This window comes from Aplysia californica, unplaced genomic scaffold (assembly GCF_000002075.1).
Source record: "Aplysia californica isolate F4 #8 unplaced genomic scaffold, AplCal3.0 scaffold00253, whole genome shotgun sequence".
Taxonomy (NCBI): domain Eukaryota; kingdom Metazoa; phylum Mollusca; class Gastropoda; order Aplysiida; family Aplysiidae; genus Aplysia; species Aplysia californica.
In genome coordinates, this window is record NW_004797523.1 from 63,015 (window position 1) to 79,339 (window position 16,325).

Consider the following 16,325-nt stretch of genomic DNA (forward strand, 5'->3'; position numbering starts at 1 on the left):
TAGAGGCGTTACAAGAGCTGTTTTAGTAAGTGTTTTACGGCACTTACAAAACAATAAGGTCATATAAGTGCCGAAGATTAGAAGTGTTACAATTACAAGAGAGTAACAAACACAAAACAGAAGGAGGGGAGAGAAAGATGATAGATGTTTGATAGCAAAGAACGAGCAAACCACACCAGAGCACCCTGCAACCACCCACTGCAAGACTAACATACATCACTTTTCAAAACGGCTGATGACCAAGTCTTACACTTAACAGTCGATGACCTAGTCTTACACTTAACAGTCGATATGTACTCGTGTATGCACGCACACACCCACAAAAGCAGATCATGAGGTGAAAATGTTGAGTTTTTACACACATGTTTAATGTTTTTCCGTTCTCACAATAGACACTTAAAAAACAACAAAGCATGACATAAAGATCCAAAAATAAGTACATGTACAAATCAAATAAAGTCAGTGAAACTTTGGAAAATAATCATTATCCCCCCCCCCCCCCCACTACACTTTAAAAAGAAAGGGGAAAAAAAGAGAAAAAAAACCTTTACAGCTGCAGTGAACTCCCCTGCATAATAATAAAACCAACACAAAGAAAACATGAACAATCTGAGCAAACGTAGCAACAACAATTAAATATTGTTACTAAACAAGCCACTGGGTTTATGGCAACTTAAAAAATGAGATACAAATAGTGCAGAGTGGATGGGTCCCTGGGGCCAGACACACAAGGGTTTTCTTCCCCGTCAGTTTCCCCGACTTATTTCACAAAACCATGTCATGGCTGACACCACTGCCCCAGTGACCCACAACAATCTCAGGAACGACAAAAAAAAACCAAAAAGCAAAAACAACAAAACAAAACCCAACCCGCAAATAATGAAACATAACTCAATCATAAGTGCTTTTTTTTTGGTGTGACTTCCCTGAAACAGAGACGCAAAATGAATCTCAACACAATTTTGGTAAAAAACATCGAGATGACAAAAAAAAAAAAGCTGACTGCACCTGCTTTCACAGATCAACAAATCTCTTTGGCTCTGACCAGATGATTAAAAATTCTAAATCGCTATCACAATCTGCTTACTCTGAATATTCTTGCAAAATAAAAGTCTGGGGCGCGCACTTGACAAAAGAAACAACACTTAAAATCTGGACATAAAGCAGCATCCCATGGTGGGACAGATAAAAAGACACACAAGAAAATTCATTGAAAATGTTCAAAACCTTCAGAGTCTAAAAACTTTCCCTCTGCACGAGACCGCCTGTCGTGTGCGAACCCCAGCCCATTGTGAAACAAGGCTGCTCAAGCAAACAGTGCATAGGAAACAACAAAATTTTCAGTTCCTATCAGATTGCTTGTCAATTCACAAACTGACAAAGTTTTCGCACATTCTTCCAAGGAATATGAGTTGCTAAATCAAGAGATAAAGAAATAGATATATATAAAAGCAAAGTCAACATTGGTAAACTGGATCTTCCTCCCCTCCCAGCTGTTTAATCTCAAACCCACCGGGCTAACAATTTTGATCTAGATTTCTAGCATCAGTTCTCACTGACGACAACACCATCAACAACAACAACAACCGCTTCATCTTTGGCTTCAGCAAAACCAATGACCATTTCCTCCTCCTCAACATGAAAGTAAAATCCACAGAGAGTAGCAAACAAAGATTGTACATCATTAATAAATAGTTGAAGGACTGGCTGTTGTACATAAGCATTCAATTCAAAATCAAAGCTCTATGTCAAGTACCTTCAGGGCAAAATTCTCAATACAGACACAACACACCTGACTTAGTGTTCTGGACAAACACATACTCCATAGAACGACAACAAAAGTCAACAACCATGCAACGTAAGACAAAAACAATGTCATTTCCTCTTACACTTTTCCTGACAACACATTCAATCAAGAAAAACACAAGACAACTTTCCTCAACATCTGGCATTTATACAACTCGGAAGTGATCTCCTCACACTGATGGAGTCTCGGGCACACTATCAGCCGAGGGTCACACATAAAAATAAAACATGGCTCCAACAACATATGTCAGGTCTACAGACAACCACTTTTTGATTTTCTCCATCAATAGAACAGAGCCTGGAACAGAACAGTCCACAAACCTGCACTAGTTCACGATGAAAGAATTTCATTCACAGAAATATGAGGAGATAAAACAAATACAAAGGGCAAGGGAAAAAGAAATAATACAAAAAGGTGGTCATTTTGCAATGTACAATAGCTGCGGTATAAATAAATGTCCAGCCGCGACCCTGAAAAGATGTAAGATGACAGAATTTAGAAGAAATCACAAGGACGGCTCGTCAAAGACTGCGCTCCCAGGCTCTGCAGCATGAAGAGGTGGCCACTCTGAGACGAAAGACAGGCCAATGACGAGGGCAGGACACTTTCAGGCACAATGGAGAAAATGGTGGTCTACCTCGCAGCAACAGAACCACAGCCCTGCTCTGTGTGAGCCACCTACAGCCCGACAACAGAATCACTTGACCACATCTGTCTCAACAGAGCGTGAAGGGTAACAGACACGTAGAAGAGGGGAGATTGACAGCATCACACCAGTCTACCCCCGAGTGTCCGGAGTGAAGCGACCGGCCCCCATCCCCCATCCTGCCACAGAGCATACCCAGAAACATCCGACTCCACCTGGAGCTCTACTCAGCTCAGCAGGGAGAAATAGAGAGAACCAAAGGAAAAGATTCCGTCCCCATACACACAATCCAAAGGCAATTAAACTCAATTAAGTTTTTAAAAATGATGTGCGACCGACTGATAAGGAAATTTGTCCGTAGTCTATGAAGCCCTTCTGTTTCTTCTTTTTGTCACTTTCGTTTGCTTGGCCAAGGCAAGCCATTTACTAATGCTGAGACAACAGCCGAGGGGGAAGTCATGTGACCTCTCCGTGCCTGATGGACAGAGTTACTGGGATTTGCTCTTCTTTCCCTCCAGTTTGGTGTAGTATTCCTTGAACTGACGGTCAGTGCCAAAGATTTTGTCCCACCAGGTGAATGTGGAGGAGTAGTTGCCTGTGAAGTTGTAGTGGTGGAAGTCGTGGAACTTGGCACCTGAAATTAAACAGATAACATTGTCAGTTGTAAGAGTGGATAATGTTGAAGATTTATTTTTTGAGAGTAAGTTTTACTGCAGTTGTAAGACAAAAGGATCATATAAGAGCAGAAGATTAGGTGTTACTACAAAGTAACATAGCAAGAAAAGGAGGAGAGATAAATACCAAAGATATTTGATAAGAAAAAAAAATTGCAAACCACTTCAGAGTGCCAGACAGCCTCCCACTAACACTGTAAGTTGTGAAAACCAATGGTCGAACAAGATATTTGAAATTATATACATGTCGACAAACAATGGAGAAAACTTTACAAAGGTAAAACCTGTCACATTTGGTTATAAAAGTAACTTTAAGATACTGTGTAGACTTCGGTTAATACAAAACAATATATACTCCTCATAACAAGGGACATTCAAAACATTTCTACTGAAGGCACTCGTCTGTTTATCATACATGTTTTGAGTATTACTATCCCAGGAAACCTTGAAAAGCTAGAGATATACATTCATTCAACAAAAAAGAATGACCTTTCATGATGCTACATATGGACATAAAATAATATGTCATTCTCTTGAGTGGTGCACATTCTTCATTTCTATCTGTATTGCATAATCATGAATTAAATTCACACTGTCAGAGACCTCAAATTTTTCAAAGACATCAAAACCTTTTTTAAGCTCATCGCTAATAGTGACACTTTTGACTTAGCATAAAACTAATACTTTTGTTTACTGAAACCACTGAAATTTAGAATAACAACAGTACCCTGGTATTCTACGGCACAAAATTCAAAATAAAAACACTTTTCATACTAAAGAGCTCTTTCCAGTATTATTAGAAAGCAAAAGGGTTCACGTAACTACCTTAACCAACCGATATCACATATCAGAGACAGTTACGCAACAAAAAATTCTGAAAGTAGAATGGCACATCTACCATAACTGTTACTTGCCAGTGATTTAAAAAAAACCCATAGGTATGATATTTGCCCTCAGTGGCTTAGAGGAAAGGCAAATCTTACAACCTGTGACTAAACCAACACATCTGCATTGAAAACAGCACATTCCAGGCAGTTACACCACAACAAACACAAAACTCACCATAAGACTTGGTGACATGTGCAAACTGAGTAAGCGTAACTTGAACAAATCATTTAGTTGCGGTTTTTGTAAGATTTTTACAGTATTTGCAACACAAATAGATTATATAAGTGCCAAAGCTTACAGGTGTTACTAGAGAGTAACATACAAACAAAAGAAGGAGGAGAGATATAACTGACCATATTGATATTGGATAGGAAAGAAGGAACAAACCACACTAAAGTACCCAGCCTTCATCCATGCACAAACCATGTGACTCACCTCCATAGAAAGGAATCAAGTGGAAGACGTTCAGGTAGGGGATGTCGTAGCCGCTGTGAACGTCGATGGTCTCAAACAGACGCACGGTGACCCAGGCCCAGAGCAGTATCAAGTGGTTGGCCAAGAGCAAGATGCCAATGAAAAATCCCATGCCCAGGACTGGAGGGAGAGGGGGAAGCAAGGATGAATAAAAAGATTAGATAGGAAATCTCTAAAACGCTCAAAATATATATTTTAAAAATTGCACAGTCTTCACCAGACAAATTTAAACGCCTACAGTCCCTATAAACAACAAACAGCGATTATTTCACCCCCCCAGGCAATGGTACTGACTGAAGTGTCTTTAGGCCATTCCCAAAGTAGGGGACATTAACCATGTTCTTATGCATAGTAGGATTGTAATTGTAAATGTCATGCTCATAACAGTGCCTGAACTGCAACAGGGAACTGCTGCATTTTCTTTCCTAATCCTTACTATCGTCATTTTGTCCCCTACTTCTTTTGTATGTTTGTCACACTCTTGAGACCCGCTATTTCCGGGGTGCCTTGATAGTCGAAGCAGACTTTGTGCTGTTGAAGCTAGAGAGGTGAGCAGAGTAAGCCTGATTCCCTGTAATGACTTCTCTGTTGACATCCACCCATTGGCGCTCATATGACCTCATAATGCAGTTGCGAGCGCCGTAAAACCTCTACTGAAACATCCTTTTCGGTATTTATAAATTATATGTTTGGTACATATATATCATGTTAGTATGAAAAACACATATGTTGTTAACTGATGCTCAAGCCAGGCACCTCAAGTCCCCCCCCCCCTCCCCTCCCAAAAAGAATCTATGTCGTCATCAACTGACTGCAATTTCATCACAGGATAAGAGCCCTTTCTGTGCTTGATAATGTGCAAAGAGCACACTGACTTCCCTGGGACACATATCGACTATTTAGTGTAAGACTCTGCCATATACCATATTAAAAAGGGACGAATGATGGAATCTTACCCTGACCAGTCGAACAAAAGTCTATAAATGCAGCCAGCATGGACAAGCACAATAACATTGTCATTATAAGTATTGTTAAACACATCAACTTCCTAATCAAATACACTACTACAAATAGAATTGTCAAATCTTATATCTACAGAGAGCACATTTCAAATTCAAGACATTGTTTCTCTACCTGCCTATGCCTTTTAAAATTAGATTCCTGCAAAAAGTAGCCTACAGTAGTAAATCACAATCCTTGACAGACACAATTTCGTCAAACACACATGAACATACTTACTCAAAGTTTCCAAAGGATGAGCATACTCAGCTGTCATGCCAAATGGAGACTGAAACATTGAAAGTATAATTTATTACATGTAAACCATGTTAACTCACTACAGTAGCAATTCATACAACAAATTTTAAAAACCACCATAAAATAAATAAATTTGTTAAAAACCTGTCTGTTCAAATACACTGATTTAACACAGGATAGGGGGGGGGGTTGTCTCTGATATCAGAAATTGTCATCCACGTAAATGTACAGGGTCTCTTTATAAATAAACTCATTAGAAAGAGACAGTGTGTGCACTTCAACAGAGAAGGACACTCCACATGTTCTACAAGCCAGGCAAGTTGAAATGTTGCCACTGACACAGGGAACACAAACTTTAAGAGGAAATATGAGCACAGTAAAATATTCATAAATTTGTTGTATGGTCTGAAGAGCCTGAAGCTATTATCTATCTATCTATATCTATATCTATATCTATCTATCTATCTCTCTCTATATATATCTATATCTATCTATCTATCTATCTATCTATCTATCTCTCTCTCTCTCTCTCTCTCTCTCTCTCTCTCTCTCTCTCTCTCTCTCTCTCTCTCTCTCTCTCTCTCTCTCTCTCTCTCTCTCTCTCTCTCTCTCTCTCTCTCTCTCTCTCTCTCTATATATATATATATATATATATATATATATATATATGGTTGAAATATGATGTGCAGTACAAGATCTGGTATTTTCACACTTGCAGAATAGTGTTGTGGACTCCAAGATATGTATATATTTACAAGCTTACAGCATGGTGTGTTGCTACTGACATAGTACGACCACACATAAGTCACACCATGGAGTACATGACTAGGTATATACCTGGTAGTGGTGGTGGACCTTGTGGATGTGCTTGTAGATACGTTTATCGTGAAGTGCAGAGTGCAGGAAGTAGTGCCAAGTGTCCTCAATCACCGCACAGCCAAACACTCTCAACGCAAGGTTGTACCTGGCAAATAAACACAAAGGAATGAATCAACAACTCAATTACAGTCGAGTTTGAGGACGGAAAAAACAAATCGAAACATTAACAGTCATTTGTTTGCATTTTAAGTACAAAGAATAGTGTCCACACAATAATTACTTAGCCCAGGGAAAAAATAAAACAGACAAACGATAGCAACAGAGGGGAAAAAAAAAGAAAAAGGACCTACTACTGACACCCTCCAACCACAGCCAAGACTTTAGCTCTAATCAGAACAACAAACCACAACAGGATACAGCCTACAGTTATTTCTACAACATCATAGATGTTTGTAGTTCTAGTCAGAGCAAAGGAAAACTCCATAGACTGAATAGGCAATTAACACGACGGTTAAAGAGAGGTTATTACTGGTACAAGAATAAACAGTTCAATACAAACTTCCCTAAGCCAGATTTAAGACTTTTTTTTTAATGGTAGAGGGTTTTACGGCGGTCGCAACTGCATAAGGTCATATGAGCGCCAAGGGGTGGGTGTCAACAGAGAAGTCTTTACAGGGAATCAGACTTAGACTGCTCACCTCTCCAGCTTCAATAGCACAAGGTCTGCTTCCACTATCAAGGCACCCCAAAATAGCAGGTCACAAGAGAGTGATTTAAACATACAAAAGAAGTAGAGATAAAAAAGGACAATAATAAGGATCAGGATAGAAAAAGCAGCAGTTCCCTGTTGTAGATCAGGCACAGTTATGAGAGTGACATGAGTCAGCCCATTTACAATTCTACTATGCTTGAACGAGAAATGTCCCCCTTTAGGGAATGGCCTAAAGACACTACAGTCAGTGGCACTGCCCCGGGGGGTCAGATTCAAGACTAGGTATCTAAAATAAAATAAACAAAACAAAAAAACCCCACTTACAAATGAATGAACACTTTGGGAGCTGCAGAAAAACAAAAATGAAAAGCAAACTTCTCCCCTCCCTCTTTTATAATTAACCAAAATAATAAGCAAGCTACACTGTACCTGATATATAGTTGTGAAAGGGGCAGCCATACCAGTGGTTTCTGCACAGCTTTTGGGACTCAATAAGGGATGCAAAGTCTCAGATAGAAAATATCCAGTAAGTGTTAGCCACCATCTTTTACTTTGTCATTTACAAACATCTAGCACTTCCCATCCCACCCCACCTCCGAACCCAGCACTCACCATGTTGGCATTTCCTCCCAGCCATAAGGGATGTTGAAGAACTCTGTGAAGACGTATGTGCCTGCAATCAGCGGAAGCTAAGAAAAACACAGAAACAGATAATGAAAACCCAGACATCTGTAGTAGTAGCCAGAGGTATCTGGAACAGTGGCATACTGGTTACAATATCATCAACACAAGAGACCTCCGAAAGGGTTTTCCTACAATACTACGGAAGGTTTCCACTATGGAATAAAGCAAATACGTGGAAATAAAAGTATTTAAGATGACTCATAAAAGGAATGATTCGTTACCATATGTGTACCATGTAGTCGAAGCATCATAAATAGTCAGTCTCAGCAGAGTCGCAACACCCCCAATCCTTTCACCTAAATGCAATCCCATCGCTGTTGAGTAATTCATCTTTTCCTATGGATTCAACCGGGTGCCCAAAGGACAAGAGTCAGGCTTAGCCCATCAAATTCCACTTCCCTCACCCCTCTACCTCCTCCCAAAAAGCAATGATCAGCCTCAATCAACTCATTCCAACTGAACACATCACTATCAGTCAAGACAAGACACTTGACCAAGTTGTCATCATTCACTTTATTCTACTTATTACGCTTTTCCTTCAGTCAAAGACTCTGGATGTGTCAGACAACTATTGTTGGGTGTGCACCTGATATGTTCACAATCAAACACAATGCCCTGTCACTGGGCGCTGCCTTGTATTCCCACCAACATCACAGCTTCTTAAATTCTGTATGGACTGTGGTCTTCCAGCCAAGAATATTAACTCCCACCACAGTCTGGTTAGTTGATGTAAACATGACAACTTAAAACCTTCATTTTGCCCAGCCCGCACATACAAAAGATAAAATTATTGCCTTTTATCAGTATCATACTATCGCAGCAATGGGACAAAAAGAGTTTAATAAGGTCGTTTGTTTCATGACGTCATTTGCAAAACAACAACAACAAAAAAAACCTCCATTTTTCAAGAACTGTATCATGGTACATTGTACAGCTTGAATATTTCTTTAATTTGAAACTCTGGTATTTTGCTGTAAAAATGTTGAATTTTTGCTGAAACTAATACTACGTAACATCTTTTCAAAACAAAGAAATGCTTAACTTTACCTGAATGCAAAAGTGATTGAACATCAAGAGCTTGAAACATTTCCACTGGCCATCAAACGTCTCAGGTCGATTCTGTGGACACAAACCTTGTATCAGAATTGTCAAGATCTTCTCAAACTTATATTACCTCTTTATTCTGCATCATTTGGGTTCACACAGTGCATACGACAAAAATCATTTTACTACTCAATGATGCTTTGCAAGCCTAGAATTTTAGTATTTTACATTTCGAATACTAGATATTACCTTACAAATCTGAAGTAAGGCTGAAAGACAGCAGAAAGGCAGTAAGGAGCCATGAGTAACAGTAGAAAGTCAGGAGTAAGGAAGGGAGGAAAGGGGGTGAGAGAGTGAAGAGGAAAGTAGATGGCAGGCAAACCAAACCTAGAGAACAGGAAAAAAAGACAAAGGAGAAAATTTTAGAGAAGAACATGTTCTCTTCCCGAGTAGTTTTCAGCCCAGTGAACTTTGGACTGAGAGGCACACATCACTTTAAAAGACAAGGACAGATTTCTCTATAACCAAACAAATATACACACTAATGAAACCAAACTTCTCCTATAGGTAGGGCAATGCCCACTTTAGGTGTTGGTCAAGATTTCTGGAAACCCCCGAAATTTGGGTTAGCCAACTTGTTCCTTAAAAGCGACCATATCTCTGATACGGGGTGCCCACTACGGATGGGATCGGCTGATCGGGCCGATCGTCCGACTCGATCGCCTCAAAAACAAACCGTAAACGTGTATGGGCGATCGGCCCGATCCAGCTGTAGTGGGCATCCCGTATTAGTATTAGACCACGAGAGCCCCGACATTTCAGTTGAGTCGGCATTTTTGCACACAAATTATAATGTTTAAGCCTAAACGTTATTTAAAAAACAACAAAATGCTTTCTTCTTCTTAAATTTCCCAATATAATTGTGTGCACTTTTCTAGCAGATATAATCATAATAATCTAAAAGCTATAGAACCAATAGTTCAGTAAGTTAATACAGATCTGCAATCAAAAGCATTTAGTTTCTATATTTATAGAATGTTTTTCAACTTTCATGAACCAGAAGAACTCAAAATTATTTAAACTTTTCATTAATTTTACCTCTTGGATTTTGAATCGGCGCATGAAAGGCATAAACTGAAACAGGATTCCCGGCAGGCAGGCAGCAAAATACACCAGCTGAAACAAATGCGGAAAAAACCCCAGAACAATGAAGCAAGTAAAATACAGAGATAATAATGACATGATATTAGATACACCTGAAAATTTCTCCAACACAATTTGAACTTTTAAGCATTTGTATCAAATCCTGAAATTAACTTACTGACTGCCATTACCCACACTGTGCCACTAAGATCCAGGCATTAAAAGAAACACTGGATCCGCACCCCTGTCCGTTTCCATTTCTTCGGTGCTTGTTTGCACTATTCACTGACCAGCAGTTGTGGAGAAGGAAGCCATGCTATTTCATGTCTGTTTAATTTGGTAGTTGTATCCCAAAATTTTAACTCAAATCAAATGTGAAGTCAGTCCGGTTGTATGGATGTGAGACATGGTACGCATCTCAGACATGATATATATATAAAGAGGATCCAGGTTTTCTAGAACAAGTGTCTGAGGACCAGATGGACAGACAGGATCACCAATGAGGAAATATTAAGAAAAACAAGACAGAGCCCAGTCAGCGATGAGGCGGGAAGAAGGCGTTGGCGATGGATTGGACTGATTGGACATACTTTTAAGAAGTCAAGCAGCTGCACTGCAAGGAAAGGATTAGACTGGAACCCAAATGGTAAAAGATCAAGGGGAAGCCCCCATGTGAAACCTGGAGAAAAGTCACGGAAATGGATGAACAAAAAAGTGGGAAGACATATAGTGACATCAAGTCATCAAGCGATTCGCCCAGTATCTATATAGGGAAAGGTGGAAAGTGTTTGTTCATATGGCCTATATCCTGATCCAGGGTGAAAAGGGCAATGATGATCCCTCAACTCTTTATCTCCAAGGGGGGTAAACCCATTACGCCAGGGCCCTTTTTGGTGTTAACTCTACAAATGATAAAAACGTCAATAAAAGAGTCATTAAATCGAAACTAGCAAAAACCTATTTTGATAGTTCTTCATCTAATGAATGAACTTCCAGTATAAGAGACCTGTTTTCGGCAATGGCCAAAAAGTAATTTGATGTCCAAGTGGTCGTAAAGGAATGTGCCAGAGCCACTGTCAGCTGCTCACTGGCAGAGTGGTTCTGACCACGAGCCACTGGGAGCGGCTTGCCGGAGATACAGAGTTAAAATACATCAATGAGTGTAACATTTTTGTGGGGTTGTCTGTTGGTGGTTTTTTTTTTTGGGGGGGGGGGGGGGGGCAGGTGAGATTCAACAGGTATTTTGTAGATCTGGCACAGCATTTCGCAATTTTAGGTTGTAGGCCCTACCAGACAGATCATCATCGTCCAGCCTATAATTGAAAAACACTCGTTTCTTTGGATTTTGATACTGAATTGAACAGCATTTACCAGATGCGGTCATAAAACTGACTGACAATACTTAAATCCCAATTATTCTGTTAAAAAGTGCTTTGTAAAGTTGCTTGCATTTCTATGAAGTCTTCCTCAACCACTGGCTTTTAGTAAACTCCTGAGTTTATGTAGTCCATATTTCAAAAATACACAGTCATAGCATAGTGAACGTAGTTTGCAGGCTCATGTTCACAGTGCCCTGAATGTAGTTTGCAATTTACGAATGATCTTGCTCACTTCACCCCCTACACTTTTCCCTTATTTTGCTTCTTTTTTTCACCCCCTCCCACCCGTCTTCCTGCCTTGGCCTTCTTTTAACCATTCTCACTTGTTTCTTCGAACGACTTTTATATTCAAATTGTCAAGCATTTCCGGGTCCGCACAGGGAAAGAGGATCAAAAGTCGTGTTCCGCACCCTGAGTGAGCAAGGCCTTGTCGAACATAGCTGTTTCGCTGAGCCCGCCTTCCCCTTCCATAACTCCGTAGCATTCGGATCACGCTGCATTATTTTTCACGCGAGTAGGCCTATTCTTGAGCTGTTTCCTCATTCACTTTGAGCAACCGTAGTGTTTTAGTCGTGCCTCTCTGTGCCAAAGGTGGATGATTCAGGGCGCCATGAACGTAGTAGATCTACTGCGTTTCAAATAGCAGAGAAGTAGGCCTACATGACACCTGTAGTAAAAATGTATCCTTTCAATGAAACGCAACATGATAAAAATGATAATAGAATCTAATCTAATAACCTAACAATTATTTGAGAAGAACTTCCGGAACGAGCAACCACCCCAACAAACACAATAGTACTAGGCTATACTATAGAGAAAGGTTAGAACTAACCTTGGCCCAACCCCTACCCCAAACCATGTCCATTAGAGTTGGGGCGAGCGGACGGACGGGTTCATTACTCGCGGACTCAGTCAGAGTGAACGGGTAATGGACGGCCATGAGAGCGAACTGCGAACCTCAAGACAGTTCGTTCTTTTTTAGTCCGCTCCACAATTTGACTCCTCAGCGAGCGGACTGCGGACCTCAAGCCAGTTCGTTTTTTTGGTCCACTCCACAATTTTATTCACTGGGCGGGCGGGCAAACGGACGAACTCTAGCAGACGAGATACTCGACACGAGATTAGACCCATCGTCTATTGTTGTTAATTAGGCCTAATGTTTCAAGCCACTAGCCTAGCGGTGCCACAGGGAGTGAGAGAGGCTGCGTAACCTTTCACCTCGTGCGTGGGGCACACTGTGTACGTTCCAATTATCGCAAAGGCCGGGGGCGGAAATTTCCGCCATGAACGTCTAGCTACAATGTGAGGCAAGATGGTGATTTTTTAATTAATTTTGGGGAGGCGGGGGGTTGTAAGTTGTAGGCAATGGAAGGATTCGCTCCCGTCCGTCCATCCGCTTGAATGCACGGTGTCTCTAGGTCCACCCGTCCGCTCGCTCGCTAAACGAACTGTTGTCTCTGTCTGATGTGTAGCGAGTAGCGAACTACTCTTCACAAACGGACGGTTCGTTACCTGTCTGTGTGCTGGTAGTGCCAGTGAGTAGTTCATTACTCGCGGACGCTAATTTTGCGAGGCCGATCCAACCCTAATGTCCATAACCCTCTATTCTACTGTGTTTCATAATAGTCGCTTGTTATGACATAAATATGAATTCCTCTCATTTATTTGTGCCTGCTTTGATTAAGCCTAGATCTAGAATCTAGATCTAGATCTAGTCCTAGACTTTAATAGAGAACTTTTGAAATTGATATAGATCTATAGATCTAGAATCTAGATATAATATACGGCAGCTCGGGGTGGGATTTCAACCCACGTAATGGCACGTATACTGCTGTTGGCTAGGGACTGTGGTAAACACATTTGGAATCATTCTAAACAGGAGATAAATAATGTCTATGTTCATGGCAAAGATTTAGTCTGAAAACGGGAAGATTGAAGAATACCGGACCACTCGTACATTATTGCGCGAGAAAGTGGGGCGGGTGGTTGGGGTGGAGGAGGGGGGAGGGGGTTTCAGGGGGGACCCCCCTGACAAAATTTTAATGAATAGATCTACCGGTCCGAGATTCTCCATTGAGAGAGATGTAATACGGGGAAATTATGAATTCCTAAGGTTGAGACATAGGCAAAGTCAGTCCGCTGGTCCGGTATTCTTCAATCTTACCCTGAAAACAAGCAAAGGTCGTCATTTATCCTGGTGACTGTAATGAGAAAGCTCAAAACTCAGAAAAACATTGGAAAATGAATAGAGGGCCTACGGAATTTTATACGTTTCCTCATTCTCACCTCGTGAACGATGAGAGAACCCCATGTTGCGATTTGGAACTTTGTGTAGTGCTTGTTCATGTAAGTCCAAGCTTCTGCAAACTGTTCTTTAATTGGATTTTCCGGTAAGTACTCCAAAAACTGCTCTGGCCTCAGAAACTGAGCAACGGTTTCGTTCTCCATGGTGCCTGCCAGTGATGCCAGCGACTGAAAGACTGAAAGAATAGGGGTTGGGTCAGGGTTGACTGAACTGAAGACTCTCGCTCAGCCCACACTTGCCAGTTAATTCGCAGAGTTGTCGTGGCAAAATAATAATCAGTGAACGTTTTTACATAATCATTGTTGGTTTTCTCCTGAAAATATCTATATTTCTCAGAAATAGTTTTAAAAAACCCAATAATAACAAGAATTTGTTAAAATGTATATTCTAATATAGCTTCAAACACTTCAAGTAATAAATTGATGAAATCTTTTCGAGGTCCTACTTGGTAGCTTGTTATATCACCAGAAGAGCAGCTGATTTATGCGTCACTGAGGGAATCCTTGCTGGAATAAATTCTGATCAATGATTGGCTGGCTGTCCATGGTGCGATGTCCCTCGACCTAGATAAATTTCGCAGTGTGTGATACCGATCACGTAAGGGGATAGGAATAATAGCCCTTTTAAAACCTGATCTTTCTCTTTCTCCCTTAAGTTTGCTATCAGCATGCGGTGAGAGGGTCTTTCAAATGAAGAGTAGCTGAAACCCTATTCCTCGGAAACGGCAAACCGCCATAAGCTTTGAATGAATGATCGACTGATTTCTCAGCTCCCCGAGTAGTGACAACGGGCCCGCCCAGTTTCATAACGTCGGTTCCACGTCGAGATTAGCGCGCCTACCCTCAGATCTAGGCCTGTGCCCCCAAAACCGTCGAAAATTGTTGTGTGTTGCAAGATTTTGTGAGACCCGGCTCCTGTTGAGAAATTTAGGTTGCGCTCAAAAGGACGTTAGCCCAGGCTAGAATCCTTTGCTATGCCAAATATTTTTTCCCCTCGGCCCGTGTTGAATCATGTTTTTTTAAAAAGCAAATTTTTAATGCGTAGTGTTTAATGTTACTGAAGATTCGTTACAGTGTCAAATTTATCATGAATTTAATACTGAACACCTTGCTGGTCTGGTGTTAGATAATAATATTTTTTAATGAAAAAAACCACCTTAATAAATGTGACAACTGTGTAAACTAACCTGACTAAAATGGCGATTATTATCCTTAAGCTCGTTAAGCGTAAATTATAAAATTAAGTGCTGTATATGTTAAAAATAACCCCAGGCCGCGATGCTCGGGCAAAGGAGGGTTGACTGGCTGACTTCGTGCATGTGTGGTATGTGCCACTTTAAATGATGACAACTGTTCATCTAGGCTAGTTTTGAGAGAGAGAGGGAAAAAAGAGGGGGGGGGGGGCAGCAGTGGGGGTTAAGGTCAGTACTATATTGGTTTCTGTAGGCCTACTTAATAATACTCACCTGAAAGTCATTAATCTGCACTCACCATTTTTGACAAACGAATATTCTCATTTCTCTCGGCATTCTCAGTGCCAATATCATCCCGAGCGGGTAAAGTCTTTATTTTTTCCGCCCACCCCTAGTTGGCTATGCGAGTATACCAGTTGACCTTTTTTCATTTTTTAAAAGAAATTATTGCTGACACATCACTTGGGGTTAATTTCAGCTTAATTTACGTAACTGTGTGGTCTACATTTCAACATGTTATCAGTCTGGTATCTCATCCGTGGAAATCGAAAGTCGTGACATGTGGCATGTAGGCCAGTGACGGTGGGAAGCGAAGGGCTCACGGGTTTTAACGCCCTCCCCATCCCTCAACTCTATCCCAAAGTAAATGAAAGTTTCTTAAATGACTAAATAAGCAACTGAAACCGTTATGACAGCAGGCAATGAACACAGAGTGATCAACTTGGTGGCTTGTTCGTTTATTCAATCACTGTTGTCACCGCTTACAACTATAGTAATCTAACAGCCAATCTTTACGGCTCAGCCAAGTATGAGCCCGTTCCCACGGACCTTCGTTAATGAAAATCTTCTTGTAAAAAAGGTAGAAGATTTGAAAAAAAACAACAACACTGTACTGAGGGCTCACGCTCTCCTAGTCCTGACAATGAGGTGAAAGTTTACGAGACACTTTCCCCCCTGAGACACAGTTACCTATGCGCTCATTGGACCTTTGTTAGGTGCGTCCTACTTTTCGCGAATACCCAGCCTTATTCAGTTCATAGATGGAAAGGGTTTGAAGTGCCGAGTGTACATTGTTTGCGTTTGTGCCGCTGAGATTTAACAGTACTCACTTTGAATCAGATGAAATTAGAAGAAATTCGGAGGTGAAACGGCTTGGTCCACACCTTCCAGAAAAATTTAACCTAATTAGAAAAAAGAGATTGAAGACAAAGGTGACTCTTCTCGTTTGAATGGTTCTCAAAATGCTGTGACTCTCCGTGAGTGTTGAAAAACCATCACTGTTTTGTACTTATTGCTTGTTA

General features: G+C 40.8%; 1 protein-coding gene across 1 annotated transcript; it reads right to left on the reverse strand.

The window, feature by feature from the left end:
- Positions 1-346: 346 nt before the first annotated feature.
- On the reverse strand, positions 347-14,072 carry LOC101846431 (methylsterol monooxygenase 1). Its single transcript, XM_005100598.3, has 8 exons — positions 13,814-14,072; positions 10,104-10,181; positions 9,009-9,080; positions 7,890-7,966; positions 6,584-6,710; positions 5,729-5,777; positions 4,451-4,609; positions 347-3,087 (listed from the first exon to the last, which is right to left on the reverse strand). The coding sequence occupies exons 1-8, from the start codon at positions 13,973-13,975 to the stop codon at positions 2,942-2,944; spliced, it is 870 nt and encodes a 289-aa protein (XP_005100655.1). The 5' UTR covers positions 13,976-14,072; the 3' UTR covers positions 347-2,941.
- Between the last annotated feature and the right edge of the window lie 2,253 nt (positions 14,073-16,325).